Source organism: Lissotriton helveticus, chromosome 8 (genome assembly GCF_964261635.1).
Source record: "Lissotriton helveticus chromosome 8, aLisHel1.1, whole genome shotgun sequence".
Lineage (NCBI taxonomy): Eukaryota > Metazoa > Chordata > Amphibia > Caudata > Salamandridae > Lissotriton > Lissotriton helveticus.
In genome coordinates, this window is record NC_136069.1 from 43,430,507 (window position 1) to 43,450,699 (window position 20,193).

At 44.0% G+C, this 20,193-nt stretch overlaps 2 protein-coding genes across 2 annotated transcripts in view; both read left to right on the plus strand.

The window, feature by feature from the left end:
* The window catches only part of LOC144773703 (uncharacterized), a 124,165-nt gene extending 123,606 nt beyond the window's left edge, over nt 1–559 (plus strand). The window contains 1 exon segment of the mRNA XM_078658847.1: nt 470–559. Within this exon segment, the coding sequence (XP_078514973.1) occupies nt 470–559 (90 nt within the window).
* The window catches only part of LOC144773704 (uncharacterized), a 103,030-nt gene that overhangs the window by 21,397 nt on the left and 61,440 nt on the right, over nt 1–20,193 (plus strand). Inside the window, 1 exon segment of the mRNA XM_078658849.1 lies at nt 470–2,375. Coding sequence (XP_078514975.1) covers nt 1,131–2,375 — 1,245 coding nt within the window. The 5' untranslated portion in view covers nt 470–1,130.

Below are 20,193 nucleotides of genomic sequence, written 5' to 3' on the forward strand. Positions count from 1 at the left end.
CTTAGAAGCTTTCTTATTCATCTCAATACATTCTGTGGATATCGCCATTTAACGATAATGTTATTATATCCATGTCAATTCATGCAGTAATTATTGGATTAGACATCCAGGTTTTTGTTTTAATCCATTTTGTCAGCAGTCAGCATTATCAATTGTACCTATGTTTCTTATTATGTGTTTCGTAATTGGATTACATATATCTCAGTGTCTATTATAAGTGTTATGAACATTGTTAGTGGATGACTAACAATGTGCTTTGGATCTCATTACCAATTTGCAAATCTTTTGGTTCATAAATGAATAAAATACTGTGTTCACCAGATTGTTAATACTAGTTCTATGCTAATGCGTCGTGACTATAACTTACAGAAGCATTCCTGGAAAACAAATAGATTTTTTTAATGCTGATATTTTTATTTTTTTCGCTCATAAAATGCTAATGCTTATATATTTTTTTTTTGTTCCGTAGGTGAAAGAAATCCAGAAAAAAAGCAATAGTCAGAGGAATATCGTGGACACTAGGAACTGCAATTTAACTTTTGAGACCTTAGCCTCCTGAAAAGTACGAAACAGTTTTTGGAGACTTTATTCCACTAAAGAATCTCTATGTACTTGCTAGCCATGTGTGCTCCTTGCGCAAACAACCAAAATTGGTAGGAGACCCCAATGGAGGCCTCATGAAAGTGACATAGTACGTCACAACAAAGGAGTAAGGAGTATTTCAGGAGTATGACTACAAATTAACATTCCAAGGAACTCTAATCCATCAAGGGACCCACAAAGGCGAAAGGCCACACAAATGTACAGCATGTAATAAATGTTTCCAGGAAAACAACTTTGCAGTTCTAATACTATTGCTAAGAATACAGAAGGTAGAGAGGTTATTTTTCATCTATAAGTATAAGTAAACTGCAACTAACTTGAAAGTACTAACCTGGACATACACAGAAGCTACACAGATTAGCCCAGTGTCTCTAGCATTTTATTACAAGGAATTCCTTATTTAAACATAATGTGTGCATTATGGAGGAGGCGCACAATTGCTCTACATGTGACAGCGATTTCTATATAAATACCCATTAGGAAAACATCAAGGAGATCTCAGCCTACTAAGACAAAATAAATCTACAATGTTTACCAAGCCGACTGTTAGAAAAAGCCATTCGATGGTAGGCAAACAAAATCCTACTGAAGAAAAAACATTTCACTGTCTCCAATGTAAAGGTTTTTTCACAAATGGCTCTTTCATTGGACAAAAGTCAGGCCACACTGAGCCAAGACCATATAAATGCACTCAGTGTGACCAGACGTTCATTACAAAGGCACAGCTGAAAATAGATCAACAAACTCATACTGTTGAGAAACCATGTGAATGTTCTGAATGCGATAAGGCTTTAAATCAAAAGGGTGAACTAGCACTATATCACAGAAATAACACTTTGGAGAATCCATATACATTTTCTGAATGTGACAAGACTTTCAAGGAAAAGAGTGATTTATCATCACATGAGAGAATTCAAGCTGGGGAAAAACCATATAGATGTTCAGAATGTAATAAGACTTTCAGTCAAAATGCATATCTGAGAAAACATCTGAACATCCACACAGGGGAGAAACCATATAAATGTTCTGAATGTGACCAGGCTTTCACGCTGAAGAGTAGTCTTTCAGTTCATCTGAAAATCCACACCGGGGAGAAACCACATAAATGTTCTGAATGTGACAAGGCTTTCAGTAGAAAAGGAAGTTTAAGGCTGCATCACATGTCTCACAGCTGTGAGACTCCTTACAAATGTTCTGTGTGTGACAAGGGTTTCAAAACCAAACCTCAACTAATGCAACATCAGAAGGTTCACACTGCAGAAAAACCATATAAATGCACTGAATGTGACAAGACTTTCAAGCAAAAGGTTGAATTATCATCACACGAGAGAATTCACACTGGGGAAAAACTATATAGATGTTCAGAATGTAATAAGGATTTTCGTCAAAGAACACATCTGGTAATGCATCAGAGAAAACACACTGGCGAGAAACCACATAAATGTTCCGAGTGTGTCAAGTGTTTCATCACGAACGCCAAGCTAATAATACATCAAAGAATTCACACCGACGAGAAACCATATAAATGTTCTGAATGCCAGAAACATTTTAGCAGAAAAGATAACCTATCCACACACCAGAGAATTCACACTGGTGAGAAACCGTATAAATGTTCTCGATGTGAGAAGGCTTTCATTAGAAAGAAACACCTGATGATACATCAGTGGATTCACACTGGTGAGAAACCATATAAATGTTCGGTATGTTCTAAAGCTTTCACTCAAAAAGGTAATTTGTTGACACATCTGAGAAGCCATGCATCTTTACTACATGTATAGGCCCAATGACAATTGATATAATTTACAATGGTGAAACCATTATTTATTTACTTAATGTGACAACTGTTTCAAGGAAAAGGATCATCTATCACCCCACCTGAGAAGAGATTAAGGAAGGAAATCAAATTGATGTACTGAAGGTCTGATAAGAGTTGGGTCATTATTTATTGCCCCTGATAAATACTGATACCATGTGGTACATATATGATCTATTTATCAGGTGCCATAAGTAAGACCTATTACAAGTTTGTGGGGAATAACATGCATGTTTTGGTCTTTAATTCACCTAAATCCACATGATACTATAAACACCGTAAAACATCCTTCACCCACATAGGTATTGACATCAGCAGTGACTCAAATGTTCAGAATACTGTACGGCGTGGGGAGATGAGAGAAAGTGCTGATTTAATAATTTCATGTGGCAATACAATGTACATTTCAAAACTGTTATAGAACACATCCAGTACATGAAGAGAAATCAGGAATACATGCAGTATAACTGAATAACCATTTAAGCATCAGATCATGCAGAAGGAACTAGACAATTGGGCAGAATTTAACATAAAGTGAAAAGTACAAGGTACTACAGAAACATCATATTGATTGAAGTAGAGGCATAAACAGTTATGTGTGGTTATGAAAAGTCAAAATGATACCCAGAAATGATAGATTACTTATAAAATACCAGGTTAGTTGACATCTTACTACATGATTTGCCAAGTGTGTAGAGAAAAACTGTACAATCGGAAAGATGCATAATCTGCAACACAAGAAAGATACAGCAGACGGGCGTCACTTTACCAGATTCCAATATCGTCCAAACAGTTTACAGTATGGCAGAAAACTGGGACCACGAGTTAGAGAAAATGATGAAATTACAATTTTTTCTAAACTGTTTCACCACCACATTCTATAGTCGAGCGAAGTCAAATATATAATATAATACATCTTTATACCTTAAGAGTGCTTGAAACTGATCTTTTCATTTCAAGGTGCTACATATAGATTTGTGAACATGACTCGATTTTGGAGACATTATTGGAGCAACAGAAACCTTTAATTGGATCTGAAAATCAGTCAGTGCACTCATTGAAGTGACTCTCTTCTTTTAAGTCCTTTGTGTGCTAAGCCACCTCTGTATCTGAAGAAATATATATATGCCAGCCCACTTTGTTTGCTTTTGCTCTAAATTGTTAGCAACATATCAAACTAAATTTTGATTTGTTAGGTATATTTATTTTTACCTTCTCTTTTTTCAGTAAATCACTCGTTGCTATGTCAGAAAAAAACACAACATATATGACAAATATCTACATCAACTAATATACACAATTCATAAAGAAAAACATCAATCAAAAAGACATTAATACATCCACATTCACTGTACACTATACACTAGGCTTTCATTATGTACAACCTCTTTTGTGCAAATCTATTTTTCAACATTCCAATTAAAGGAACAATCATGAACAAAGTCAATAGGAGATAACGCCACTATCAGTTTTTCAATCAACAGTAGTTAATATTTTGAATGGTATCTCCGTTCTGCCGACGCGTTTCGAACACCACACATCAGTTATGGGTTCTCATCAGGGCCTTGTCACTTCTGTCTGCATGTGTATAGAAAAAGAAACGGGGTTTCCGTATCAGTTCTCTAGCCTCATATGTCTGCCAATCTTGCAGTGTATTGCATTTATAGTTAGTATTACCTTTACTGTGGCTGTGGTAGTCCTAGGTTCGATTTAAACGTCTTTAGAGCTGCAATCTGAAGAACAATTCTATTTAGAGCCAAACTTAGATTGAGCCTTAAGGTTACTTTAGCAAAAAGCTGCATGACATACCTTAATTTAGTCTTTTCCGGTCATGGGCACATCCCTATGCTTCGGAACCAGTTCTTACCTATGGGCAATTCAGACTTAGTTAAGCGTCTTACACTAATCTGATCTCTATGATGCATGTACCATTCTACCAACCATGTTCCTACCTTTTTCGGTGAGCCAGTCACATCAGAGGCATATTACATTAAACTCGTGTCTGTGCGCGGGCGGTCTGTTTGAAAAAATAAAATAAACTGCGCTCAGTACACTCCTCAGTATTCTAATGGTTACTATTCCTAATTATTGTGCCGTCCGTACTGACCTTTGTAAAACAATGGTCCTCCGGACTCTCAAGCTGCGCGCCGCGTTGTCCCTTTCTCGTTGTTTTACCTTTGAAAAAACAGGAAGCGCATTAATTTTCTATGAGCATTGCGTGTGCCGCTAGTTCCATGCGGGGACACTCAGTACACCCCTCACTGTTTAATGGTGGCGGTGCCTCATTGGTTAATCGTCCGTACTGACCTATGTAAACAAAGGTCCTCCGGGCTCTGCGTCTATGCGCCGTGTCGTTCCTTTCTCCTCGCTTTAAGTAGTTACACTGTTATAAAAACAAAAGCGGAAAGCGCGTTGGTTTTTCTTTTCAGTGCGCATTCCCTATCGCGTGTAATGCTAATTCCATGCGGGAGTCTCCTTACCTCCTTCGTGCCTCATTGCAGCTCTTCCTTACTTCGCTCAGGGCGGCGGCGGCCATGTAGCTGGCTCACTTATTCCGGCCATGTGACCATAGGAATTCTGGGAGTTGTAGTTTAGTTGCATTTTCTTGTTAGTGTAATGCCCCACCCATAGAATCTTACTAAGGCTTTACCCTACTGTTGGTGTCCCTGTATTGCGAGTTAACAGAATCTCATGAAGCCCCATACTGACCTCCATATTTACAATCTAGAAACCTCAGAGAGGGTATTTAAACCGTTTTGCGCGCTGTTAAATTTTAATATCAGGTACGCCTCTTTTCTGAGCAATGCATCTTCAATATCAATTGGACCTTTCCCTCCTGATTGTGCTATAGAGCACAATACAGTCCATTTGAAATCCATTTCACTGTGGTTTACATCCATAAAGTGCTGGACCATTGGTGCAGTTAGTACCTTTTTTTTGATTCTTGACCTATGTTGGGTGATCCTGCTGTTGACCTGCTGCGTCGTTTTTCCTATATACAATTTTTCGCAGGCACAAACTACTGCATACACTACGTTACGTGTCCTGCAGTTTGTGAAATCATGGTTTTTCCATTTCACACCCCTATGTCCAAACTCAATCCCCTCAATTGTTGTATCACACGAAATACAATTACCACATTTGTGGTGGCCCTCGATCGGTTTTAGGCCCCATCTGGACAACAGATCACTTTTGGGTTTGGCGGTTGCTACATCCGCTCTAATTATGCACTGGCCAATGCTCTTGTTCTTTTTATAGGCGAAAATAGGTCTTGGAAAGGCACATTCAAGTCCCTCTAATAAGTGCCAGTTATTCAGGACCATTTGTCGTACTTTGTGCGTGTCAGGTCCAAACGTGGTAACACATACCAACTTGTCCAGATCGCGTTTGACTTTACGTTCTAGTAAACACTCACGGGGGGTGTAGTGCGCCCTTTTTCTAGAATTACTCAATAGTTTTTTATGGTACCCACGATTCCTCATCTCCTCACAGAACCTAGTGGCATGTTTTTCATATTCAGTCACCTCCGAGCTGTTCCTTCGGATCCGGAGTAGCTGCCCATAAGGTAAATTATCCTTTAGGCTTCTGGGGTGTGCGCTTCGGTGGTGGAGGATTGTGTTTTTGTCCGTCTTTTTCTTAAAAAGGGACGTCTTCAAATGCCCATCCGTATGGTTTATTTCCAGATCCAGGAAAGTCATTTTATCATTGCTGGACTCGAGGGAGAACTTGATGTCTTGGTGTCTCCGATTGAGCCAGATGTGGAAGTCCATCAACTCCGTGTGGCTCCCCTGCCACAGGAGCCACACATCGTCGATGTACCTGAACCATTGTTTTATCTGTTTACTGTAGGGGTTATTGGAGTAGATGAACCTGTTTTCGTACTCTGCCATATACAGTATGGCCATCTCCGGCGCATAGGGACAACCCATGGCCGTCCCCTTAATCTGCATATAGAAGCGGTCATTAAACCTGAAGTAATTCTTCTTCAGTGTCACCTCTGCTAATTGCAGGATGAACGAGGTAGGGACTTGATGTGGCCTTTCTCTTTTGTCGAGGTATAGTTCTAGTACCTCTAAAGCCTCGTCTTGGGGGATTTGGGTGTACAATGACGTAACGTCCATTGTCACCATCAATTCCGTCGACGGGTCAAATTGCATTCCATCAATTTTTAGCAAGAAGTCTGTGGTATCCTTCAGATATGACTTTACGCTGCCAACAAAGGGCTTGAGAAAGAAGTCTATATATTTAGACAGTGACTCTAAGCAGGACTCACACCCTGAGACAATCGGCCGTCCAGGAGGCTCCTCAGGGTTCTTGTGGATCTTGGGTAGAAAATATAAAATAGGGGTCCTCGGAAATTTCTTAACCAAGAATTCGCTTTCTTTCTGTCCCACAAAACCACTCTCACGCCCATTTTGAATATTAAGATATTTGTCCTTTGACCAGATCACTACCGCCCAGTCAACAAACCGATTTTACCAAACTTAAATTAGAAGCCATAGCCTTCTGCAGAAAAATCCGCCTGCGAGCCTATTTCGCAAACAAACCACCAGCTATTGACGTGGAAGCAACAGGCCTGAGGAACAAATCCACCTTTATTCCTTACCAAAACATCCCTAAACAGGTCGTAGCATTCGAACAAGTCATGCTATCATCTATAAACAAACTGGAGAAAAACAAAAAATACGTTAAACAAAATATAACAAAAGGCCAACGTATTGCCCTCAAAAATCTGAAAGATGATACATCGGTGGTCATTAAGCCCGCCGATAAGGGGGGAGCGGTAGTGATCTGGTCAAAGGACAAATATCTTAAGGAAGGACTAGCACAGGTGAATAATACGGAGTGGTACAGGGAACTCACTGAGGACCCTGGCAGACAGATTCAGGGGCAAATCTGTGGTATTATTCAAAATGGGCGTGAGAGTGGTTTTGTGCTCTATAGCACAATCAGGACTGAAAGGTCCAATTGATATTGAAGATGCATTGCTCAGAAAAGAGGCGTACCTGATAATAAAATTTAACAGCGCGCAAAACGGTTTAAATACCCTCTCTGAGGTTTCTAGATTGTAAATATGGAGGTCAGTATGGGGCTTCATGAGATTCTGTTAACTCGCAATACAGGGACACCAACAGTAGGGTAAAGCCTTAGTAAGATTCTATGGGTAGGGCATTACACTAACAAGAAAATGCAACTAAACTACAACTCCCAGAATTCCTATGGTCACATGGCCGGAATAAGTGAGCCAGCTACATGGCCGCCGCCGCCCTGAGCGAAGTAAGGAAGAGCTGCAATGAGGCACGAAGGAGGTAAGGAGACTCCCGCATGGAATTAGCATTACACGCGATAGGGAATGCGCACTGAAAAGAAAAACCAACGCGCTTTCCGCTTTTGTTTTTATAACAGTGTAACTACTTAAAGCGAGGAGAAAGGAACGACACGGCGCATAGACGCAGAGCCCGGAGGACCTTTGTTTACATAGGTCAGTACGGACGATTAACCAATGAGGCACCGCCACCATTAAACAGTGAGGGGTGTACTGAGTGTCCCCGCATGGAACTAGCGGCACACGCAATGCTCATAGAAAATTAATGCGCTTCCTGTTTTTTCAAAGGTAAAACAACGAGAAAGGGACAACGCGGCGCGCAGCTTGAGAGTCCGGAGGACCATTGTTTTACAAAGGTCAGTACGGACGGCACAATAATTAGGAATAGTAACCATTAGAATACTGAGGAGTGTACTGAGCGCAGTTTATTTTATTTTTTCAAACAGACCGCCCGCGCACAGACACGAGTTTAATGTAATATGCCTCTGATGTGACTGGCTCACCGAAAAAGGTAGGAACATGGTTGGTAGAATGGTACATGCATCATAGAGATCAGATTAGTGTAAGACGCTTAACTAAGTCTGAATTGCCCATAGGTAAGAACTGGTTCCGAAGCATAGGGATGTGCCCATGACCGGAAAAGACTAAATTAAGGTATGTCATGCAGCTTTTTGCTAAAGTAACCTTAAGGCTCAATCCGAGTTTGGCTCTAAATAGAATTGTTCTTCAGATTGCAGCTCTAAAGACGTTTAAATCGAACCTAGGACTACCACAGCCACAGTAAAGGTAATACTAACTATAAATGCAATACACTGCAAGATTGGCAGACATATGAGGCTAGAGAACTGATACGGAAACCCCGTTTCTTTTTCTATACACATGCAGACAGAAGTGACAAGGCCCTGATGAGAACCCATAACTGATGTGTGGTGTTCGAAACGCGTCGGCAGAACGGAGATACCATTCAAAATATTAACTACTGTTGATTGAAAAACTGATAGTGGTGTTATCTCCTATTGACTTTGTTCATGATTGTTCCTTTAATTGGAATGTTGAAAAATAGATTTGCACAAAAGAGGTTGTACATAATGAAAGCCTAGTGTATAGTGTACAGTGAATGTGGATGTATTAATGTCTTTTTGATTGATGTTTTTCTTTATGAATTGTGTATATTAGTTGATGTAGATATTTGTCATATATGTTGTGTTTTTTTCTGACATAGCAACGAGTGATTTTTTCTTTAAAATATACTGAAAAAAGAGAAGGTAAAAATAAATATACCTAACAAATCAAAATTTAGTTTGATATGTTGCTAACAATTTAGAGCAAAAGCAAACAAAGTGGGCTGGCATATATATATTTCTTCATATTACATAAGGTTCAGCCATCCCCACGTTCTAAGAACCTAACTCCTTTTCTTTAAAAACCTCTGTATCTGAGGCACACAACAAGGAAAGAAATCTTGGGCAAAGAAATCTGAAACAAGGGGACAGATTTGTTCCTTGAAATTATTTTAAAATGAGTAATTCCCTCAAGTCACCCTTCCTGAGTGTGCTTGTTATTGCATCACTGCATATTGAAAATAGTTTCTCTCAAGATCTGCCATTTACACAATTACAATAAGACCAATAATGTGTGAGTTGTTGCCTTTAGATGTGCTTAGTGTGATAAAATTGAGCAGCCCATCTCAAGGAGCATGGCAAAATGGCAGTAATATTTATTTTTTAAACTTTACCAGTTTCATAATGAAAAACAATATATTGTACCAGCTCCAGTTCCATGACAGTTAATAAAATACAGTATGTAGAAGTGAAGGAACATGGCGTATTGCTGCTGAATATACATATGCATTGCAGTTGCCCCTGACAAGAGCACAGACACCAATAGTTCTGCAAAAGAATAAAATGTGATTATTCACAAGTTGGAGATATTTGTATTAAGAACACATTGAGACACTTCATAGAGAATAAACATTCAAAGAAGATTAAAGTATGATCATAGTTGGGCACTCCTGCTTTCTTACCAACATTTGGCAAATTTTCCACAGTGACTACATCAAAAATTAATCTTTCCACAAAATATGGCTAATCTGCCCTTGTCATTATTCAACAAACCTGACAACCATTTGTTTTTAAACCATTTTAGATTTATTAATACTTGATTTTTCTCCAATGTGCCTAGTGACAGAATCAGCTATGAAGGGAGGATTTTCTCACAGCTTCCTCTGGTGAAGAACATTAAATGAGCAACGATGTAACGTTTATGTAACTTATCAACGTTTTTTACTGGCAGCCATATTGAACTTTTGTGAGCAGAATGTCAAATCCTACATAGTAGCACAAAGTGGATTCTGAGCAGTATCCATATATGCACATGCCAATTACCTGATGAGATGTCCCCGGCCTAGAAGAGGTGTGCATTTGTGTCTCTTCGGTTTATGCATAGCCTAGATCGTTTTCTAATGTGCAATGGTTGTTGATTGAAGGAAGACAAGTATTTTATTGCACAAACTCCTCTTTAGTGGACTTAATGCTGACAGGATATCAATCTTGAAACATGTTTCTAGGCTTTTTGGTTCTGTGCTGTTGTGTCTCTTTGCAGCTTGTACATTTCCTTTAGCCGTTACTCTGCTAAGACCTTAACCACGTCATTGCTTCAGGATAACTGGCTGTACATTATCAAACCAGGTGTCTAAAAGTCTTTGCTGTTTTCTAATCTTTGGTTAACTAAATTAAATTGTTTGCAAAGTGTCCTCTTGCATCTTGGTTCCCAGATCATGATTATAGATTTTTATAAATTGAAATTTCTTGGGACGTCTGCACACAAACAGCAAAATGCTTGTGTTGCTTATTCTTAGGGACATCAGGAAATGCTGTAAGTAGTTTGCTATGCCTAAAAATTGAACAGAAGAGAGTCAAGATGCAACCTTGGTTGAGTACTTTTGTCTGTGGCAAATGTTGTGCATCGTGTGCCATTTAGGCCTATCCTGAAGGTGCTTTAGAATCTGTTTATAAACTGGCTGTTATTTCTAAGCGTGGATGTGGAAGACCAGACTAACACTCTGTGAAAAGTCCCAAAAAGCACTGTACAAGGTTATTTATCTCGAGGTGGAAAACTCCTAGTCAGAATGTTGGATGATCTGACCTATTGTCAATAGACCACCTCTGAAGCTGCCTTGCGTTAGGTTTAGCAAGTTTTTTCTTCTGGCAATAAATTTATATGATCTAAAATGTGTGTTTTATTTTTCATCTATATCAATGAAATCATGCTCTGTGTGAGCTTGGTTCTGAGAGCTCACCTTTACTCTTTAGAGGTATAGCCAAGCTTGTTTGTAAGAATTCTGGTAAGCATACTATACTTTATCAGGTGTAAAGTAGCCTGCCAGGATGATTGAATGTGCTTCCTCAGGTCTTTGGTGTTTAGTGTCTGCACTATGGCCGTGGCTATCATTTAAAAAATTGTTCCAAAATATCCGACTCTTTTTAAACTGGTACAGTTGAGTTTATATTATTTTGCAAGTACCCTATACGTTGACACCAATAACCATAATGACTTAGCGTTACTGACAACTGCTTCTTCGATATAGAGATACCATTTCTGTTTTACACATTGAGTTTTATTCGTTTGATTTTAAGACATTGATCTATTGTCGAGCTGACCGTTGGTGCCAATGATGAGTTATCTGGAACACCGCTCAGGGCTGATGCTAACTTGTTTTCAAGGAAGAACTGTTCCAGGCTAGTATTCTTCTAGGAAAGTCTTGGGAGATGATTGGAGTGCCCTGTTGGGATGGGAGTGTCCCTTGGAGGGTGTACAGATGTGTTTCCTTGCTCTATGTCTTCAAATGAGAGGATCTGGGATCCAGGTTTTGATTTTGGTTGTGGGTTAAATCTAATCTAGTTTGTGCAGAGGACTAGGCCTGCCCCTTGATATAATAAAACTCCTGGACCTGTCGCTCCAAGCATGCCACCATTTCACTGACATTGGATACTGTTGTTAATCCGGAATATAGAGCTCGGGTGGCAGCCTGCCGTGCATTGCTAGTCAGTGGGTGTGACCCAGCCTCTTTACCTGTGTCAGTTGTCTGGGTAATCTGGTCTACATCTAAATTAAATAATTATTAATAAAGAAAAAATATGAATTAATTTATTATAATTCAATTACATCCCACCCTATAAACCCACAACCCGCTACAGAACAAAAAAATGCTAAATTTAATTAACCTAAAATTAATCAATGCTAAAAATGTAAAAATAATTTTTTTTAAAGCAATACTTATGCAAAAAAATCACATACTTTTAAAATACGTACTAAAATATATAACACTGATTTAACAATCGATATTTTAAACCACTATATTTTTGCAAACGATATTACTGCAATATTTTCAAAAAAAATATTTCTTATCTTAATGCCGATATTCTTGACCATGATGTTCTTGCTTTCGATATTTCTCTATCACAATATTTCTAACTCGATATTTGTTTGTCGATATTTAAAACTTGATAATATGTCTGTGCACCGTGTATTACTAGACAGAGGTTGTGACTCAGCCTCTTTACCTGTGTCACTGGGGTAGAGGCCTACTGGTGCCTGAATAATGGAGGTGTGTGGGGTCCTGGGGTCCATTATGGATGCTGCTGGCCTGGCCTTGTGCACCCTAGTGGAGGTAAGCTTGCTTCCTCAGGCATTGAAAGCATATTGCTGACATTCCTGAATCTGAGGAGAGGGGGATCTAGACACTGGAGTAGCAAGAGACAAGGTGATTTTTAAATTCTGTTTCATTGGGAGGAGCTGCTGATTAGTCTTCTTGCAGCCCTGTCATTTGGTAGATGGTGGAGGTGAAGATTTGGAATGCAAATTCTTGTTCAAGGTGAAAGGGGCCCCTTAGATTAGGCCTCCTTTTTACTTTCCCCGGATCACTTTTCAGTGTGGGCTGCTAGCTTTGTTGTCAGGTCACCACATTAAAAGATTCAACCACATGTCACCATCGAAGGACACCATCAGTTAAATCAGTGGAAACAGTACTCACAATAATAAGCATTCATTATAATGGTAAATGTTATCTGATCAATGACCATATTGTCAATAAAGCATTTTTGATTGAAAACAACATATGTGTCAGAGTCATTCTTCACAATCTCTAGGCCTCAAAATGCAGCCGTAGGACCAACGTGAAGGGGTCTCTGCACTTCCCAGCTTGAGTATGCAGCTCTGGCTCAAAGCGCCTCCGAGCCAAATGAAACCCCTCCATGGGGCACATCTTTAACTCCCATGGAGACTTATGGCAGGTTTTTGTAAACATCTCCTGGGGGTTGCTGTGTTCCATGCAGTCCCTAGACACATCAGGTACACATTGGTTGTGCATCTGTGTTTCCAGGGGTACTACAAGAAAAGAAAAATGTGCACAATACCGCCTGCCGGTGGCTTTATAGGGTGCCCCAAACTCCAATCCCTAAATATTATATTAGCAGCTTTTTTCCCCATGCAGTCCCTTGTTGCATGTCCATCTTTCTTTTTGTATTTTTTGCTGGGTGTCCTGGTCCCACCTGGGATACCTACAACTATCCTGGGTTCGTTGGAGCCTGTGAGAGGGTGCCCCTAGAGGCCGCTGCCTCGCCGCCCTTTGCGCACAACACCTCTCTCCTGGCACCATATGAGAGCTTGTAAAATGTCTTTCTGCCCCCACCGGGCTGGACCGTTTTCTGCTCACAGAAACAGAAGGATGCTTGCAATATCCCCTGCCGACGAAGAGCATAAGCAAAGAAGTGTGAGCCTGTCATACCCGACCCCCTCAAACATGGGCATGAGGGGCGGCATCGCAGCTGGTCTTCAGATGTCTTCTCCATGAGTGACGCGAGGGATGTGGTCCCCAAGTCCATCACCACCCCCCTTTTCCAAAATTGATTTTATCCACACTATATGTGGGAGGGTATACTCAGACGTGAGTCCCTTGCTCATTGCACCATCAGGATTCAAGCAAGCCGGGCCGAAGAAGGCTGTGATGCCAGAAACCGGTCCCCGGAAACTTGTTTCCTTCCCAGTATAAGAATTGGCTTGGTAGTTTGGTTTGCCCTGTTCCCATCATGCACTGGGACAGGAATAGACTAATTTGCATATAGCCAGGTTCTGAGTTGGGATGGTGCAGTGAGCTAAAAAACGGTGATGGATTAAAACCATGATCTCTTGACTTGGTAAGAGTATTCTGCATCATTCAGAAACTCTGTCCATCACCACTCCCCTTTTCCAAAATCGATTTTATCCACACTATGTGTGGGAGGGTATACTCAGACGTGAGTCCCTTGCTCATTGCACCATCAGGATTCAAGCAAGCCGGGCCGAAGAAGGCTGTGATGCCAGAAACCGGTCCCCGGAAGCTTGTTCCCTTCCCAGTATAAGAATTGTCTTGGTAGTTTGGTTTGCTCTGTTCCCATCATGCACTGGGACAGGAACAGACTAATTTGCATATAGCCAGGTTCTGAGCTGGGATGGTGCAGTGAGATAAAAAACGGTGATGGATTAAAACCATGTTCTCTTGACTTGGTAAGAGTATTCTTCATCATTCAGAAACTCTGTCCATCACCACCCCCCCTTTTCCAAAATCGTCCCCAAGATGCTGTGCAGGATCCTAGGGGGATGGGACTAAATGTCAATAATTTATTATATGAATTTGTGTCAGCCCCCTTGCCCTGGCCTACCACAGTGGTAATATCTTGAATGGCTATACAGCTCCAAGGACATCATTCTTTACTCAGTCATTGAAGCACCGACTATATCTCTGTCCCTTTGGACCAATATTTCGTTGGTGAGCATTTTGCTTTGCTCCTGGTGACGAGCTCTAGCCATCAAGAGCATCTGTTTGAGGTGTCCTGGCCTCTAAAGGTGACTTTTGTGGGGAGCTTGGTTCCTGGAACTCCTCACCTAGGTTGGCCATCTTGTGCAGCCATTCCACAACCAGCCAGCAGAACACCCTCCTGCCTGCATGCCCCAGCCACCGGAGTCTCCTGCTGCCTTGCAGGGCATCTGTGTGGGGTACTGGAGTTTACGCTTTTTCCCCAACTGGTCCTCTTGGGGTATAAAGGGGCCAGTGTTACTGAGAGACCCATCCTGGTCCTACAGGTCAGCTGGAGCCAAAGTCCTTAGTCCAACTTTGCAGGGCATTAGATGTTTTTTCTTTCCAGCTGGGCAAACATTCTGCTGCTGTTGGCTTCCAGGTCCAGGGTCTTCACAATTGTCTCTACCTTGTGCAGAAGTTTCTTGGTGGCGGTGGAAATTTTAGGGGCCAATCAACCCTGGCCAAACCTATAAAGCCACATCATTCCTCCTGCCCTGTCCCTACCCTCCTGCACAGCATTCTGAGAAAGCCTAAAATAGGCACTTTATGATTTCTCTGATAACTCCTGTAAGGGCCTCAGCTCTGCCCATAGTTGACAACATTCCCGGACTCCTTCCAGCCAAAACTTCAAAGGTGAGCACCTCCTGTGATGGCTGCAATGTGGCCCTCCTCCCCTGTTTGAATGGGCCTCGTGTAACTCAGGTGCAGTGTGACAAGTTAATTATCAGTTGCAAATTTCATCTCCACTCCTTGCTTTCACAGTAGCTGAGTCAGTCGCTCATAAGCAGGGCTGGTCGCTCCACGCACCGCGCGGCTCCCTCCCGTGAGTGCGCCCAAGTGATCACCGCTGCTGCCACGAGTTCACCGCTATCCTTGTGCTGAGTATTTTGTACTTCTGCTGTATTTTGTGCCCTGTAATTGTACTGTGCCACTGTATTGGTGTATTGTGCTCCATCGCCGCCCTTTCGCGACCATTCGCCGCCCTTTCGCGACCATCTTTTCCTGCTCTGTGAACCCCCCCCACTCCCCGCCGCTGCTCCCCTGCGGCCCGCCCCTTTTTCTCCTCTGTACCCCCTCCGATTCGCCGCCCCGCTCCCGCCTCCCAGCTGCTCCTCCCTCCCACTTTGCCATTTATGGCGAGGACCGCGCATATGCGCAGCGGACGTTCCAATTGCCCGCCGAAGACGCGCCAAAGGCAAGCCCGTCTGCGCCTGGACCGCGCCCAGCGCCAGGACCCCTGGCCCTCAACGATACCAGCCCACCCGACGGAGCTACGACGCCGCCAACCTCCGCGCACTAAACAACGAGCGGACCCCCGCCTGCCACCAAGCCACCCCGAAACGCACCCACGGACTCTTCACCTGCCAAGCCTGCAAATTCACCTGCCTCCGAATCTGCACCGCACCCGCCAAGCCTAACACCAGCAACAATCACCTCAAGTGCATCCTGCTCAACACCCCCGCTCCATCCACAGGCACGCCGTCGAACTCTGGAACCTCCTCGACACAACATCACCAGACGTCGCCTTCCTCACAGAAACATGCATGAACGCCTCCTCAGCCCCCGACATCGCCATAGCCATCCCGGATGGCTAGAAAATCACCCGGAGGGACCGCATCAACCAAACCGGAGGAGGCATCGCCATCGTCCACAGAAACACCATCCGCATCATGACCAACTCCAAAGACACCCTCACCGCCTCCGAGCACCTTCACTTCCAGATACACACCGACCCCAAGACCACCCTCAGAGGCACTCTCATCTACAGACCCCCGGGACCACACACACAATTCAGCGAAGCCATCGCAGACTTCATCAGCCCGCACGCCCTCACCTCCTCAGACTACATCCTCCTAGGGGACCTCAACTTCCACCTGGAAAACAACAACGACAACAACACCATCACCCTGCTGGACAACCTCGGACTCAAGCAACTGGTGAACACCCCACCCACTACACCGGCCACACGCTTGACCCCGTCTTCTTCTCCAGCAAGCTCATCTCCTTCAGCCACTCCACCGGACTACACTGGACAGATCACAGCTGCGTCCATTTCAACTTCAGGAGAACCACGACCCACCACCACCCGCAACAGGCTCCCCGAAGAAGCTGGAGCAAGATAACCGCAGACCAGATCGCCACCTCCCTTAGCCAGAACCCTCCCACCAACACGACGGACCCCAACGTAGTCGTCCGCAACCTCACACAGTGGCTCACCAACTGCGCCAATGACCTTGCACCGCTGAAGAATCCCACCAGCAGACCCGGCAGCAAGAAAGCCTCATGGTTCACCAACGACCTCAAAAACTCCAAGCAATCCTGCCGTACCCTCGAGAAAGTCTGACGCCACGACCAGTCAACAGAAAACATGACAGCCCTCAAGAACGCCATCCGCAAACACCTCCAGCTGATCCGAACCACCAAAAGGACTACATTCAGAGAACGACTAGACAACAACACCCACAACAGCAAGGAACTCTTCTGCATCGTTAAAGAGCTCTCCAACCCCAGCGTCTGCAACAACGACATAACCCTCGCAAGACCTCTGCGACTCACTCGCCTCGTTCTTCCACCGCAAGATAACCGACAAACACAACAGCTTCGGTGCACAGACCACGCACCCAACCACCGAACCAGAGCACCCCACCACCATCCTCTGCACCTGGACCCCGGTCAGCACCGAAGACACCACCCGCATGATGAACACCATCCACTCCGGCTCCCCAACCGACCCCTGTCCACACCACATCACATCCTCAACAAAGCCGACTCCATCATCGCACCCCATCTCCGGGACATCATTAACAGCTCCTTCACATCTGCCACCTTCCCGGAGAGCTGGAAACATGCCGAGCTCAGCGCCCTCCTGAAGAAACCCAACGCGGACCCCACCGACCTCAAGAACTTCCGCCCCATCTCGCTCCTCCCTTTTCCTGCCAAAGTCATCGAGAAGACCGTCAACAAACAACTCTCCGCCTTCTTCAAGACTATTGGATGCCTCGACCCCTCGCAGTCTGGTTTCCGAGCAAACCACAACACCGAGACCGCCGTCATCGCAGCGACCGACGGCATCAGGTCCCTGCTCGACAACGGGGAAACAGCTGCCCTCATCCTCCTGGACCTCTCAGCAGCTTTCGACACCGTATGCCACCGCACACTAATACAGCGCCTCCGCAACACCGGAATCCAAGGGAAGGCCCTGGAGTGGATCATCTCGTTCCTCTCCGGAAGAACCCAGAGAGTCCGCCTCCCCCTTCCGATCCGCGGCCACAAAAATCATCTGCGGCGTTCCTCAAGGATCCTCGCTCAGCCCTACCCTCTTCAACGTCTACATGAGCCTCCTCGCTGCCATCGCACGCCAACGCAACCTAAACATAATTTCCTACGTTGACGACACCCAGCTGATCCTCTTCCTCACCAACGACCCCGCCAGAGCCAGCCTCCAGGAAGGAATGAAAGACGTCGCGGAATGGATGAAGCTCAGCCGTCTGAAACGGAACTCAGACAAGACGGAAGTCCTCATCCTAGGACCATCCCCCTCTGCCTGGGATGACTCCTAGTGGCCCCCCTGCACTGGGCACCACCCCCAAGCCCATGGACCATGCACGCAACCTGGGCTTCATCCTGGACTCCTCCCTCACGATGACCAAACAAGTCAACGCCGTCTCGTCATCTTGTTTCAACACCCTGCACATGCTCCGAAAGATCTTCCGATGGAGCCCCACCGAAACCAGAAAGACGGTCACCCAGGCCCTCGTCACCAGCCGACTGGACTACGGGAACACCCTCTACGCTGGAACCACAGCCAAACTACAGAAAAGACTCCAGCGCATACAGAACGCCTCTGCACGACTCATCCTGGACATCCCCCATCACGGCCACATCTCCGCCCATCTGAGAGACCAGCACTGGCTCCCCGTCAGCAAGAGGATCACGTTCAAACTCCTCACCCACGCACACTAGGCTCTCCATGACATGGGCCCCCAATACCTCAACAACCGCCTCATTTTCTACACACCCACCCGCCAGCTCCGCTCCACCAGCCTCGCCCTCGCCACCGTCCCACGAATTCGCAGAGCCGCCGCCGGAAGAAGATCCTTCTCCTACCTGGCGGCCAAGACATGGAACTCCCTCCCCACCCACCTACGGCTGACCCAGGATCATCTCTCCTTCAGGAAACAACTCAAGACCTGGCTGTTCGAGCAGTAGCGGCTCACCCTCCCCCCCCCTCAGCGCCCTAACAGGTGAGTAGCGTGCTATACAAATATGTTTGATTGAATGATTGATGATTGCTCTTTTAGTGTGTAGAGGCCCTTGTTCCTTCTGCTTTTATTGACTTTCCCGGTACAGGGGGGCAGGGTTAAAGAAACTGACCATGAACTGGTACTGAGCCATATGATAAACCCAGAAGTCCTATAAGATGTGGTTGTGTGTTTTTATGAACTGAAACTTCAATCTCTGTGTGCATGTTTTAACCCAGTTTGATACCTTGTGGACTTTGTAGGCCTACGTGCTGTGAAACTGTCTTCAGGGCAGATTTTGCATAAATGTATAATACATTGAAAGCACTACAGATTTTCCAGTAACAATTACAGATGTACACTATGAATACCTGTTCAAATTAAAATACCTACTCCAGGTCAGTACCAATCCTTGCAGAGTCCCACATGTAACCCAGACGATCGCCTCTTATACTAGCTGCGCAGAAGCAGCGTATCTTAAAATGCAGACACTGGTAGTATGCACAATAAGTCCAATTACCATGATTTTGACATGAGTGAGAATTAGGTACTGAGACTCACTCGCAGTAAAACAAAATGGGTAGTCGAAAGCAAAAAATCCAGGTGAACTAAATAGGCGGAACTCATTTGCTACACACTCCACAACCCACTGAGAAATATTTGTAGTGAGATGTGTTTCATGTAACGATCAGTTGCACGAGACATTACTTCAGAGGTCTTCAATCTGTGGGGCGCAACCCCCGGGGAAGCCGTGGAGTTCTGGGAAGGGGGGCATTCATTCCCCAGCCTCACTTGTGCCTGGATTCCAAAACGTTTGTTTTTGTTTTAGAAAAAGACAGCCCTCCTGGGGTGGCTAGTTTCACTTGTTAAAATGCTTCAGCTGAGTCTCCTGTGCTGTGAAAAGCTTTCGTGCCTGGTTGCCTGGTAGAAATGTAAATGTGCCCTGTTCGTTAATCTGCAAGTGCAAAGGGTGCGTGGGACCCTTTGAACCACTCCAACCTTTGTGATGACAAAGATTTGTTTGTTTTTGGTGGTAGGGCAAAGAGTTAACAACTGGGCTGTGAAGTACTAGCTTGTAAACCTAACTATATTTACACAGCCCTTGGTACCCCTCAGGAGGTGTTGAAGAGACTGTTCTGTATATAGGCCCTGGTATTGCTAAAATCTAAATTTTGTAAGAACCATTTTATCGTGAAGCTATTTACACATTTTGTATCAGACTATCTTATACTGTGTGTAATTCAAGTGTAAAATAATGACTTACATATTCACAGTGCTTTCTGTCACAGGCTATTGCCTCATAGCACTAAACATTCACAAGTCACTATTCTTCACTGCACCAACCAAGATGTAATTTTGTGACTCCTTGGTTACA